The 14,300-nt window shown below is 38.4% G+C and overlaps 1 protein-coding gene across 2 annotated transcripts in view; it reads right to left on the bottom strand.

Annotated features, from left to right (window-relative positions):
- Positions 1–14,300, bottom strand: part of EEF1AKMT1 (EEF1A lysine methyltransferase 1) — a 34,255-nt gene that overhangs the window by 18,923 nt on the left and 1,032 nt on the right. For both annotated transcript variants that reach the window (XM_080798527.1, XM_080798526.1), the window contains exon 2: positions 2,859–3,021. In XM_080798527.1, the coding sequence (XP_080654653.1) occupies positions 2,859–3,002 (144 nt within the window). In that variant the 5' untranslated portion in view covers positions 3,003–3,021. The remainder of the gene's footprint in view (positions 1–2,858; positions 3,022–14,300) is intronic.

Genomic DNA, 14,300 nt, shown 5'->3' with positions numbered 1-14,300 from the left:
TATATATTCTAATGAATATAATGGATATCATTATATTCATAAGAAAATAATATTCATAAGAAAATAAATGAGTAACAGTCAAAAAGGAAGTCAAACTGCTAATATTTGCACATTGTGTGACTGTTGACCTAGAAAATACCAAGGTGGATAAACATTTCCAAAGACAGAATGTACTTATTCATTTGGATATATATGAACTATGTCTGTGTCTAACCATTCTTAGCTGCAGGAAAATGCCAAGCTCCACCTCTCTTTGCTTAAGAAGCTGGAGGAAAGCCCCTAACACACAGGATATGAAGGGGGATCTGCTCTACTTACTCTGGGAGGTAGGTGACTATTTCTGGCAGTTGGCTACTGAGCTGCCCTTCTCTCTTACTCCAGCATTGTCAGAGCACAGCTGTGTGTTTCGGCTCTCCTCATACCCTTCTAAAAAATAAAAGTCTTTCTCTTATTCAGTGTGCTGCATGAAGATAGCTTTAAAAGTCACAAGCACTACTAAACTCACAAAGAAAAACAACAGTCCCTGCCCTCACTCCTCAAAAGCATATTTTGAAGTGTTGGCTCTTCTATCATTTGTTCCCACATTTCCAAATATTATGCTGTAAATGCTCCTTTTTTATTTTTTAAAGTTTACTTATTTACTTATTTATTTTTAAGTAATCTCTGCACTCAGTGTGGGACTCGAACTCACAACCCCAAGATCAGGAGTCCCATGCTTTTCTGACTGAGCCAGCCAGGTGTCTCTAAATGCTATCTCTTGATTAATTCACTTTACATTATGGCAGATGAGAATTTCACTCTGTAATGCATACCCTCTCCTATCCCCTCACCTCCCCATATAATTATAACCTGTTTTGGTTAAAATTACGGTCAGTGTTTACTGTGGGGGCAAGTAACATATTTTGCTACCATTTCCTTCTAGTACGTTACCTTTTCTTTTTCCTAGACTTAATACATGTGTCATTTGCTTGTTTCTTTGAGCTCACCTCTAATTCTTCCACATCCTCTGGCACTGCTTGGAGAAGCAGTGCATGGGTGGTCAATGCCATGAGACCTGCCATTTCTAAAATGTTTTTAGTTTATCTTCATGTTTGGTAGCTCAGCTGAGTACAGAATTCTAGGCTGAACAAAATTTTACTCCAAATACTGAAGACATTGCTCCACTTTTTTTCTAGTTTCTAACAAAGCTATCAAAAAGTGCAATGTGACTCATCCTGAGTCATTGTAGGTGGCCTGCTTTTCCTCTGGAAGGTTCTAAGATCTTGTCACCTGCATACAGAATTTTCAGTCATGTAACCATGTGTCTTAGTAAGGATCTGAAGTTCCGGAAAATTTTCTAATATTAATCTTTGAAGATTTCCTCTCCCCTTTGTTTTCAGTTCAATATTTCTAACTCCAATTAGTTAAATATTGAGCCTCTTGGATTTATCCTCTAGTTTTATAATGTTTTCTTTCCAATACTTGCATCATTCTCTCTCTCCTTTTTTTTTTTTTATTGGTCCCTAAGAAATTTTCTCAATTGATAAACAAATCAAACCAAAGAGAGTGTCAAAATTATAAAAATACTTAATTCTAAGTAGTGGGATTAGGAATAACTTATTTTTGTGTTCATATTTTTATATATTTTCTACAACAACCATGGATTACTTTTAAAATCAGAAAAAAACAGTGCTTCAAACATTAAGCGGAGAAAAGAAAAGAATGAGGTACTTCAAGTCTCTGACATTTACAGAAGCATCAAACCAGAAGACAAAGACACGTAAAGAAGGGAAATTGTGAGAAAGAGGCTTTTGTGTAGGTAGAAAATTTAGTATAGAAATATTTTTATCAGTCAGTTTCAAAGACGGTAAATAGGAGAATTTTATACAACTTAAGAGATCCAAACTTGACACAAAATGTATAGGCTATAAAAAGGTTATTTAAAAAAAGACATACAGGGACGCCTGGGTGGCTCAGTTGGTTAAGCAGCTGCCTTCGGCTCAGGTCACGATCCCAGCGTCCTGGGATCGAGTCCCACATCGGGCTCCTTGCTCGGCGGGGAGCCTGCTTCTCCCTCTGCCTCCGTCTGCCAGTGCTCACTCTCTCTCTCTCTCTCTCTCTCTCTCTCTCTGACAAATAAATAAATTAAAAAAAAAAAATCTTAAAAAAAAAAAAAAAAGACATACAAAACCTTCCTTCTAGTTCCAAAGTGACAGAGAGAGAGAGACACACACACACACACACACACAAATCCATTACTGAGGGGTGTGCACAGAGAGAAAATCCAAGCTTCATCTATTTCTCAACTAACTCCCTCAAAAATTTAAATTGCCAGGCTCCAGCCTAGGTTGGTTTCCCTCAACTCACTTTTTTTTTCTTTTAATTCCTATTTTTATTTAGACCATAAAAATATAATTAAAATACATTCTATGCACCAGAAATTATTAATATCTTCTATAGAACTCCCTCTCATCTTTTGTCATTGCATGCTTAAGTTTAGTTACCCTATTTACTGCAATGATATATTTTACCACTTTTATGAGGATGCTGGGCTCCACAAAAACCAATAGAAACCGTGCATGTACAAAAAGGAAGTACAAGTTTGTGTTGGTCACAAATGAACATTCTGTCCCCATCTGACCACCAACTAGCTTGATGGTCAGACCCAGGAAAATCTGCATTTATGCTGTCTTAGATGATCATGGACTGCACTCTGTCTCAGCTCCCGAGACAGGCTATCAGCTTCTGAGGGGCAGGTGAGACAGACACTGATATGAAGTAGGATACAGACAAACACAGGGCAGGTCGGACAGGTGTGGACAAGTACGGAATCAGCGTTGCACCATACTTCCGGAGGGATGTGGAATGCATTTACTTACCCAGTTCTCTTCTATTATTCCAATATTATATTTATCATCTCCGCCTGGGTCACTTTGTTGTTTCTGCTCAGCATAAAATTCCTGGAGGGCTGCTAAGGCATAGGAAGACAGCTGGGGGATATCTTCATCATCAGAGTCACTCATTTCACAAATCGTCTATAATCTGCAAATAAATAAGCAAAGGTATTGTAGGGGTATTTTTCCCCTCTCCCATCAAATAACAATTTAGAAATTTTTTATCTCACAGCAAAGGTCCAAACTGGAAGTGGGGTTTCTAAGAGAAACTCATATTTAAAATTTCTGAGATCAAACATCTACAGAGGTCGCCTATTGGAAATACAGCTCAACAAATGCAGGCTTTTCCTTTACCCATATTCAGTTTTTACAAATGAGATTCTCGCAGACTCCTAGCAGAATGAAATTTTTTACCATAAATATCTAAAAACATTTTGCTTTCTTCTGGCATCCCAAGAGCCATATGTGGACATTTCACAGTAGATCCCCTGAATCAGAGATCATTCCAAGTTTGAATGTCACTGTGTTGGTATGAGTGACTGAATGATAGCCCACCTGGATGAAGTCAGTTTCCAGCTGCCCCAACCAGGTGGTAGGGTTGATAAGGCCTCATAGCCCTGATAAATAACAAAGACTTTCCCACAACCTGGGACAGTTTACGTTTTTACAGGTTACCTCCCAAGAGCCTTGGCAAAGCTCAAACCTCTCTTTGAGGTCAAATTCTTTACTACACAGTACCAAACATATTTTTAAGCCAAAAGTTAGTAACTTTTTTTTTCTAAGAGCATAAAAACAGCATCTTATTTGCTTTTTAAAATATGCCCAAAGTGTACAGCAAGTGATGTGTTGAAAATCAGCAAAGATTATTCAATAGCTTCGTCACATTGCTCCCTTCCTCCTCCAAGGCCTATGGGGGTGTACCTGATTGACAATCTTGGCCTCCTGCCTACGCCACCACGGGCAGCTGGTAAAATAGCATTCGAACCTGGCAATAGGAAAAGGGTTAGGAAAAGGGTTCAAGAGATGCTGAGCTTAGGAAAAGGGTTCAAGAGATGCTGAGCAGCCACTTAAAATGAAAAATGCCAAGGTGCCTGAGTGGAGCAGTCAGTTAAACCTCTGACTCCTGGTTTCGGCTCAGGTCATGATCTCGGGGTTCTGGGATCCAGCCCCCTGTTGGGCTCAGTATGGAATCTGCTTGAGATTCTCTCTCCCTCTGCCTCTCCACTCATGCTCCCTCTTTAAATAAAAAAATTTTTTTTTTAAATGAGAAATGCCTGCTAGATGCTGCTTTTGTTCTACTTTTCAAAATCAAAGAGCTAGCCATTCTACCTAGGATCCAAAAAACAACCAAAAAACAAAACAAAACAAACAAAAAACCCAAACCAAAAACCTTGTATGTACCAACTACTGATAAACCAATGTATTTTCATGAAGTACAAATAGCTTGTTGATCTCTTCTTTCCTTTCTTCATCAAAGACTCACCGTAAAAGCTTGTTAATAAAACATCTGGTCACACAATTTAATCTAGGAACATAAATAAGCCCTCTATGAACAAGCAGTTACCCCTCTAGGAAGAGAAGGAGCAAAGCAAAGGTATAAACACTATGACAGACTTATAGAAAGTTCAAAAACAAGTAAAATTAAACTATTTAAAGAAGCATATCAACCTATATTTATCAAAGATAGACTAATTTTGTTACCAAACCTTCCCAAAGAGAAGACTCGAGGCTGAGAAAATTTACTGATGAGTTCTAGCAAGCGTTTAAAAAAGAAATGTTGATAATTTTATCATCCAGAAAACAGAGGAGAAGGAATACTTCCCAACTTGTTTAATGAAGCCAGATTAAATCTAACATAAAAACATGTCAGTATACAACCAGGTTCAATTCCTGATCAGATATTGAGGGTGATCAGATATCAGAGGCAGAGAGGGATGGTGGTTTTTGGTGAAAGTGATTTAGCAAGCTTCTTGCTAAAACTAGATTTTACAAAGAAGTGCACAGATGGGCCTAGAAGGTTCAGGAGGCTGACTCAAGTTTGATAAAGCAAACAATCTTAGCTACAGGAAACTCTGGACTGCAGTCCAAATCAGGCCTGTGGCTTTATTTTTGCAAACCTAATTATTGGGAAAACAGCTACACCCTTTGGTTTACATATGGCTTACAGTTGTTTTTATGATAAGTTATTATCATAAGTTATTATAATAAATTATTTTAGTAAATATTTTAATATTTACTACCTGGTCTTTTACAAAAAGTGTGCTGACTCCTAGTTTAACAGTTTATTAATTTTTATTTTATTTTATTTTTTAAAAGATTTTATTTATTTATTTGATAGAGGGAGATCACAAGTAGACAGAGAAGCAGGCAGAGAAAGAGGAGGAAGCAGGTTTCCTGCTGAGCAGAGAGCCAGATGCGGGGCTGGATCCTAGGACCCTGAGATCATGACCTGAGCCAAAGGCAGAGGCTTTAACCCACTGAGCCACCCAGGCGTCCCCCTAGTTTAACAGTTTAAAAGAGAAAAGCCATATGTTCATTTGCATGGATACTACAAAAGCTTTTGACAAAATTCAACATCCATTCATGTTAAAAACTGAGCAAACTAGGTATAAAAGGGAACTTCAATCTGATAAACGGCACCTACAAAACACATAAGCTTCATACTTTTCTTAGTGGTGAAACAATAAATGCTTTCTCTCTAAGCTCAGGAACAAGGGAAAGGATATTCACTGTCACCACTTTCATTTAACATTATCCTGGCTTTTCAGTTAATTCCAGAAGGCAAATAAACAAAATAAAACAAGCAAGCATAAAGACTGGAAAGGAAGAAATGTCCCTATTTGTAGACATGATTATTTACAGAGAAAATCCTAAGGAAACATTACTCTCACCCAGGTAATCAAAGTCAACATCAATGGTGATAATTCATTATCAGTGGCCTGTAGCCTTGATTTATGGGGATGAAAACAGTACTTCATGGTCTTCCCCCCAAAAAACACATAATCCCCCCCAAAACACATAATCCCAGTGTAAGCATGAACGAAAATCAGACAAACCCCGATTAAGAGTCATCAAAAACAAGAAAAACAAAACAGTCACTGCCAAGAAGTGCCCAAGTATTACCTAAAGACATCAGAATAAAGTATGGGCTTTGGTTAATAATAATGTAGCAATATTGTTCATTAGTTGTGACAAACGTACCCTATTAGTAGAAGATGTTAATAATAGGGGAAACTGGGTATAGGTATATAGGAACTCACTGATAACTTCCCAATTTTTCTGTAAACTTAAAACTATTCTAAGACAGTTTTTTTTTTTTTTTAAGATTTTATTTATTTATTTGACAGACAGAGATCGCAAGTACACAGAGAGGCAGGCAGAGAGAGAGGAAGGGAAGCAGGCTCCCCACTGAGCAGAGAGCCCAATGCGGGGCTCAATCCCAGGACCCTGGGACCATGACCTGAGCCAAAGGCAGAGGCTTTAACCCACTGAGCCACCCAGGCGCCCCAAGACAAAGTTTATTTTTAGGAAATTCTAAGGAAGCATAACCAACTTCAACAATAAAAACTACCAGAATTAATAAGTGAGTTTATCGAAGTATAAGAGTATAAGATCATACAGAGAAGTAAATTGCATTTCTATATTCTAGCAGCAAATAAATAGAAATTAAGCTTAAAAGCAATTTCCTATAAAATAGCATAAAAAATACTTATGAGTATATTTAACATAAAGACTGTAAGTCCTTGATACTGAAAATTCCAAAGCACTGCTGAAAGAAATTAGAGAAGACCTAAGTAAAAGGAGAGACATATCATGCTCATGAACTAGAAGAATTAGTATTATTAAGGTGTAAGTTCTCCCCAGATTTATCAATACATTCAAAATATCCAAGCAGCAGGGGGTGTGTGTGTGTGTGTCTGCATGCACCTGCATGCACTTATGAGTTTAAAATAAAAATTGATATACTGGTCCTAAAATTTATTTAAACATTCATTCATTGAAGGAAATTAAGATTGCTTCCGGTTTTTGGCTATTGTGAATAAAATACTATGAACATCTGTGTACAGTTTCACTTTTTTTTTTGATTAAAGCTTTGTTTATATGAACATCAGACAAATCACAGCACTAAACCACTTACCAATATTTTGATTAGTTTCTATATCCTCAGTATTAGAAACAAATGGCCAAAATAAGCTTGGGCAGATAAAACAAGTAAATCAAAAGAATGGAAATGCTGATGAGAATGTAGGGATATTGGTACTCAAAGCTGGTTAATAATTTAAGTTGGCATAAGCTCTATTTGGAAAGAATCAGATATTCTGCATTTAAGGATATTCCTACTTTCTGACCCAATTCTCATTTCTAAACTTCATATTTTGAAATGTTTAAATTCACAGGAAGTGGCAAAACTAATACACTGAGGTCCAAGTATCCCTCACCTATTTTGTTTCTCATTCTAACAACTTAAAATCAGGACATGACTTTTAAAAATGATGGTGTATAAATTTAACTGTGGGCATGTTTTCTTAAAGTGATGGTATTCTTATAATCCACAGGATCTCAGATTTGATGAAATACAGTTATCACTGTAACAACTGTAGGCAACACAGTGAATCATCCATGCAGCAGAGCCACCATTTTGTATCCTCAACATAAAGTGGTCAGAAAGAGATGAAACTGTTCTGAGAGTTGACAATGTCTAAGTGGTATCCATGGGAATGAATGGTGAAAAAGGGTATGTATAAAGGTTATTAGAGGATTCTGGGAAGACTGTCTCCATACGTAGACAGCTGTACTGGCACAATCTGTCTGATGTAACTATTTTAGAACTCTAGAGTTTATTTAAAGGCTTGCAACTTCCAAAGGAAGGCTCAAGTTACCATTAATTTCAGTCAGTTTTGGCACTTAGCTCAGCAGTGGTTACCCATCCCCCACTCCTTATTCCTGTGTCAGGAAGCTGTGCACAGGGTTCTGTTTTGTGTTTGGTCCTAATATATCAAGGTGACTGAGTGAGGGCACGGAGAGATCAATGCCCTTACAAGAAGTGTTTATTATTCAGTTTCCCTAGAAATGAGAGGCATAGTGCACCATAAAGGGCTATACAAAACTTGTCACATGTGGGGACAAGGTAGCAGAGAGAGACCTGGAACTCTTATCTTTACTGCTAACGTGGGTGAGAAGGAATTAGGTGGGGATGTACCCTGTTGGGCACAAAGTAATAACACACATTCTACAGTTTGTGGTTGGGAGGTTTGTGATATAACCTTGATGTGCCCATGAAAACTGGTTTGCAGGGAAGACGGAAACAACTCTGGCCACTAGTTTGGCCCCGTAACTAGCTGATGCCAAATAAACAAATACAAAGCTTAAGAGCACACAAAGTCCCAGGAGTAGTTTGTATGCAATTTGTGGGAAACAAGGTAGAGAATAAGGGCTCTGTCCTTCAAATATTGGGGATCTGTGTTCTGATCACTAACAGCTGCTTCTGCATATGGAGGCACAGACACAGAGTCAGGCAGCCATTAGGGTAAGGCTCCCACTGTGGTCCTTACTTCCCCCTCCAGTTGACGAAACTTTGAGAGGATTTAAAGGGCCAGCAGTTCTTTCTTCACTTTATTTTTCTCTTTTTCTCCTTTGGGAAGCCAAACATTTAAGGACAAGATCATTATAAAATGCAACTACATATACAGGGGAATTTAGAAAGTCACTTAAAATCTTACCAGGAAGAGGCAGAGGCTCAGAAAAAAACCTGAGAAGACCTTAAGTTTACACCTCAGGCTGATACTCAGCACAGACAGCCCTACAACATCAAAACTCCAAAACAATAAACAGAACAATAATAAAATCAGCAAATCCTTGAGAAGGGGAAGAATCTAATTTCCAGAGTTACCACCAGTTTTCAGTAACAACAACAAAAAAATCACAAGGCATACAAAGAAATTGGAAAGTATAGCCCATTCAAAGGAAAAAAGTAAATCAAGAGAAACCATTGCTGAGAAAGATCAGATGGTGGACCTACTAGACAAAGACTTTAAAACATGTTAAAGAAACTAAAGGGAGATGTGGGAAAAGCTAAGAAAATGATGTATGAACAAAATGGGAATATCAATAGAGATAGGAAACATAAAAAGAAACTAAAAGAGTCCAGAGCTAAGAATTACAATTACTGAAATGAAAAATTCACTAGAGGAATTCAAAGGCAAATTAGAAGAATCAGCAAACCTGAAGATAAGATAATTAAAACTACTAACTTTGAGGAAAAGAAAGAAAGGAAAAAAAAAGACTAAAGAAAAGTGAACAGAACTTAAGGGCATATACCAAGTAGACCAAAATACACACTGTGGGAGTCTCAGAAAGAGAGGAAAAAGGGACAAAGCAACTATTTGAAGAAATAATGGCTGAAAACTTCCCAAATTAGGTGAAAGACAGAACTATAAACATCCAAGAAGCTTAATGACCTCTTTAGTAGAATAAACTCAAAACACCCACACATTATAACAATAACTTGGAAAGCCAAAAACAGAATCTTGAAAGCACCAAGACAGGGTACTTGTCACGTAAAAGGGATCACCAAAAGGGATCACTAGTGGATTTCTCATCAGAAATGTTGGAGGCTAGAAAGGAGTGGACTGATACACTTAAAAAGTGCTGAAAAAAAAAAAAAAAAATCAACAACCCCTATCTGATGAAAATGTCCTTCAAAAGTGAGGGAGAGGGGCACCTGGGTGGCTCAGTGGGTTAAAGCCTCTGCCTTCGGCTCAGGTCATAGTCTCAAGGTCCTGGGATCAAGCCCTGCATCGGGCTCTCTGCTCAGCGGGGAGCCTGCTTCTTCCTCTCTCTCTACCTGCCTCTCGGCCTACCTGTGATTTCTATCAAATAAATAAATAAAATCTTTAAAAAAAAAAGTGAGGGAGAAACTGACATTCACAGATAAACAATAGATGAGGGAATTCGTTACCACTAGACTTCCCCTGCAAAAATTGGTACAGCGAGTCCTCTAGTTAAAATGAAAGTACACTAGACAGGGCACCTGGGTGACTCAGTGGGTTAAGCCTCTGCCTTTGGCTCAGGTCATGATCTCAGGGTCCTGGGATCGAGCCACGCATCAGGCTCTCTGCTCAGCAGGGAGCCTGCTTCCCCCTCTCTCTCTGCCTGCCTCTCTGCCTACTTGTGATCTCTCTCTCTGTTAATTAAAGAAATAAAAAATCTTAAAAAAAAAAAAAGAAAGAAAGAAAGTACTCTAGACAGTGACTCAAAGCTGTATGTAGAAGAAATAAAGATCTCATAAAGGTAAATATATGGGCAATTATGAAAGTAATTTTATTACTTTTATTGTAATGTCAATTTATAACTCTACTTTTTGTTTTCTACATGATCTAAGAGACCAATACCCAAGTGTCTATCAACAGATGAATGGATACGCATACAAAGGAATATTATTCAGTCTTAAAAAGGAAATAAATTCGACACATGCTATAATATGGATGAACCTTAAGGACATTATACTAAGTGAAAAAAGTCTGTCACAAAAAGACAAATACTCTATGATTCCACTGCCAGATTCATAAAGGCAGCAAGTGGAATGGTGGTTGCTGGGGGATGGGAGGAATGGGAAGTTGTTTAATGTGTATAGTTTCAGTTTTACAGGAAGATGAAAAGAGTTCTGGAAATGGATGGTGGCCGTTGTTGTACAACAGTGCTGAATATATTAACACTACTGAACCAGACACTTAAAAATGGTTAAGATGGTAAATTTTATGTTACATATACATTATCACAACAAAAATATTGAAGGAAATGTTATTAGCATGGATATCAATGGATGGTTAAGTAAGATAATTAAATTATATTGTTGTCATGACTCTGGTTACTAAAGGCTTCCGTGAAGAAGGGATATTTACACTATGATCTAAAGAATAAGTTCTCCCGTAGGCAAAGAAAGAAAAAAGAGCACTGAAGGTAGAGGACATAGCCTTTGCATCAAGTGGTTGGTAAAAGAACTGATGCATTATACAGTTTCAAGTAGATTAGGAATAATCTCAAAAGAACTGCCTACTAATTCAGCAATAAAACAATGTTTGCAATGAACTAATTTGAATTTTGTTGTTTTATAGTTTTGTTTATATTTAATTTGAGAAATGTGTTAAGTTCTGTAGATGTGGAAGAATCTGTGGTGAACAGATGATGCAGACAGCAGGATGAATTATTTGCCTCTGAGGTTATAATTTAGAATAAAAGTAACTTAAATGAACATAGAGGGGTCTGCAGCAGTCCCACTAAGCAATGGTATGAAGACTTTAAATGAGCAACTTCAGTTTACTGCAAAAAGCACAAAGAATAAATTTTTAGGAAAGCATACCAGGAGCTATCAGCCTGGAGAATTTCCAGGGGGAAACTCCAAAGATTAGTGTGTTGTGCATGCCGAACAAGAGAGACTAAGAAAATATAGCAAATTGATCCACAATCTACTAAAAGGTTTCATTTTGGTTTGGTGTTTCAGGATTAAGAGTTCCTTTCACTCAGGAAAAGAATCAGGCAACTATTACAATCCAGCATCTCCTGGCAGAGTTGAAGTGTACAACCAGTTCCTGATCAAAGCTACACTACGCTACTGTCTAGAAGAAGTAAAGGACAAAAAAAGTATGTGTGTGTTAATGTATGTATATACATATGTATATGTATATACATATATGTATGTGTGCACACCCATGTACATTGTATAGGCACATGGACGTACATATATCCCTGACATAGACAGGAAAATTTGAATTTTTATTTATTAGTACTAATCATTTTCCACAGCTCCATTTGTGGAGAAGGGCTTTCAAACTGCAGCTTGAAATAAAACCTGAAAACCATAAAAAGAAAACCAGTTTATGTTTTTAAAAAAATTCTAAAAAGCAGTTTAAGAAAACTGTCTACTTTCACTGCTGTAAAAGGCAATTTATACTCCAATCTATAGTTTAGTATGGATTCTGTTCCAAAATAAAATTTTACATTAAAGCTGACCAAATCCATTCATTTGGTAATCATTTATTGAGGTACTGTGTTGTACTAATCACTATTCTTAGTGATGGAAATCAAAGTCCCAGTCCTCTTGGAGCTTATATTCCAGTGAGGCACAGACTATAAGCAACAGGAATAAAATGTGTTGGATGATAGTAAGATCAATGGAGGAATATGTGGAGAGTGGAGGGGGCTGCAATTTTAGCAATCATAGACTGCTTTCTACCTTAATAAAGTGAGTTCAAGATTGCATCACTTGTTAAGTGGGAAAAACTTAAATCTGCTTATGTAATAAACATTGCTACAGACTAAATGAAATGAACTTTAGTTTCAATATTCTCACTTTTTTACTTAAGTCACTACTTTATCATATCTTTTTAAAAAAATTTTTTTTTACTTTATTGTATCTTTAGCATTGTTTAAAAACAATGGTTTTTAAGTGGGTTTATGAAATTGATGTGAAAGAGATTTTCAAGTCCAGGAAAGTTGGGAAGTGCTATGTCATATTATTAAACTGATGCTGAGCCTCATATGGCTCATACATGAGATCGGTGGTTCTCATAGATTTTGTACCCCCGCTGCCTGCCCCAGAAGGGGAATATTTGGCACTGTCTGGAGATATTTCTGGTTGTCAGAAGCATGTGGGGGGGGGGTGGGGGGGTGACACTGGTATCTAGTGGGTAGAGACCAGGAATGCTGGCAAATACCATGTATTTACAAGACAACCCTCCACAACAAGGAACTATCTGACCTCAAATGTCTACAGTGCCATGGTTGAGAAATAGACAAATCATTGTGATAACATGGTGAGTCCTCTATTAGAAAAGCGCCATTCACCACCATTAGTGCAATGGGATCAGAATGAAGAACAGGAGTGGGCGAAAAGAAGTGAAACAGCAGGTGGCACTTTAAGTTGGCCTTGAGGGAGAAGAAAAGATGAAGAGTGAGGACTGCAGAAAGAATAGCATGAACAAAGGGCTGGACACATTAACTTACAGCATAAGTAGGGATTAGCAGGCTCCTAATGGACTGTGGTTACTTTCTATTTCTTTAAATAGTATTTAACTCAATATAACTAATGTAATCCTAAAAAGTAATGTGTAAATCCAATTACACTTCAAACATATAAAATTCAATTTCCATATATTAAATTTACTAAAGCAAGCCACTCCCTCCCTCACTGTATAAATTCACACAGTATTATATTGCTGTCTGCAAGTTATTTTAGTCGAGGCAGCGTGATTCAGTGGAAAGAGCACTAGGAAAAACCCCTAGGTTTAGGGCTCATCTCAGAGCCTGAGTAAATGGGTAGGGGGTGTGGAGGGAGGGAAGGGAAATCTGAGGTAGTCTGTAAGGCTCCCTCTGAAAATGGGTAAGAATGGCCTAGATGTTTCCTAAATAGTTTTGCATATTGCCCTACAACTCTACCCTTAATCCCATTTACTGTCAGAAAAGGGCCAGAATCTTTCATTTTCATCTTTGTATACATAGTTACCCTGCCTAAGATGCTTTCTTCCCTCTCATTTTCTAAAATTCTATCTATCCTGTTATTTTTTTTTTAAGATTATCCATTTATTTGACAGACAGAGATCACAAGTAGGCAGAGAGGCAGGCAGAGAGAGAAGAGGAAGCAGGCTCCCTGCTGAGCAGAGAGCCTGATGCGGGGCTCCATCCCAGGACCCTGGGATCATGACCTGAGCTGAAGGCAGAGGCTTTAACCCACTGAGCCACCCAGGCGCCCCTATCCTGTTATTTTAAGAAATTAACTTTAAAAAAGGTAAAATTTACCTACAGTTTAATACAGATCATAAACGTACAACACGATGAACTGCTTTGTGTACCTCCACGAAATCACAGCCCCTGTCAAGATATCCTTCTGATCTTATACATCCTCCCTTTCCCCTGGAAAGTGTCCCCCATCCCAGCTAGGTCCCTTACTATGATCCCTGTACCACGAAGACGCTACTGCCCTTCAGTACCGCTAAGTTTCCCGTGTCCCCGCCTGCGCTGGGGAGCTAGGGCCTGGTCTACGCCACTTAACACCCTGCGCCCAGCAGAAGACCTGCCTCCTAAGGCCCCAGGAGACAGGTGTGGAGGCTTGAACGTCCGGGACAAAGAAGTAAATGGCAGTAGGCTCCAGTTCCGTTTCTGATCGGAGGGGAGTTCTCGTGCTGCCCTAGCCTGGAGGTTGACTCTTCCCCGCACCTGGACTGCCAAAGCCCAGCCGTGCGGACCTTCCCGGGCCGGGGCCCACGAGGCCAGGTCTCATACAACAGCAACCAGGTTCCCCTCTCAGCTCGGCAGCCATCCCCAGACACCACTAATTGAAACCCCTCCTCTTTCACTGCACTGTAGAAAGGGTCACAAGAGAAAAAGAACCACAATCGATTCCGAAGCCGCAGAGCAGCTCGGAAACTACCC

This window comes from Martes martes (genome assembly GCF_963455335.1).
Source record: "Martes martes genome assembly, chromosome: 3".
Lineage (NCBI taxonomy): Eukaryota > Metazoa > Chordata > Mammalia > Carnivora > Mustelidae > Martes > Martes martes.
The sequence above is the reverse complement of the archived record's forward strand: the minus strand, read 5'-3'. Positions and strand labels throughout refer to the sequence as shown.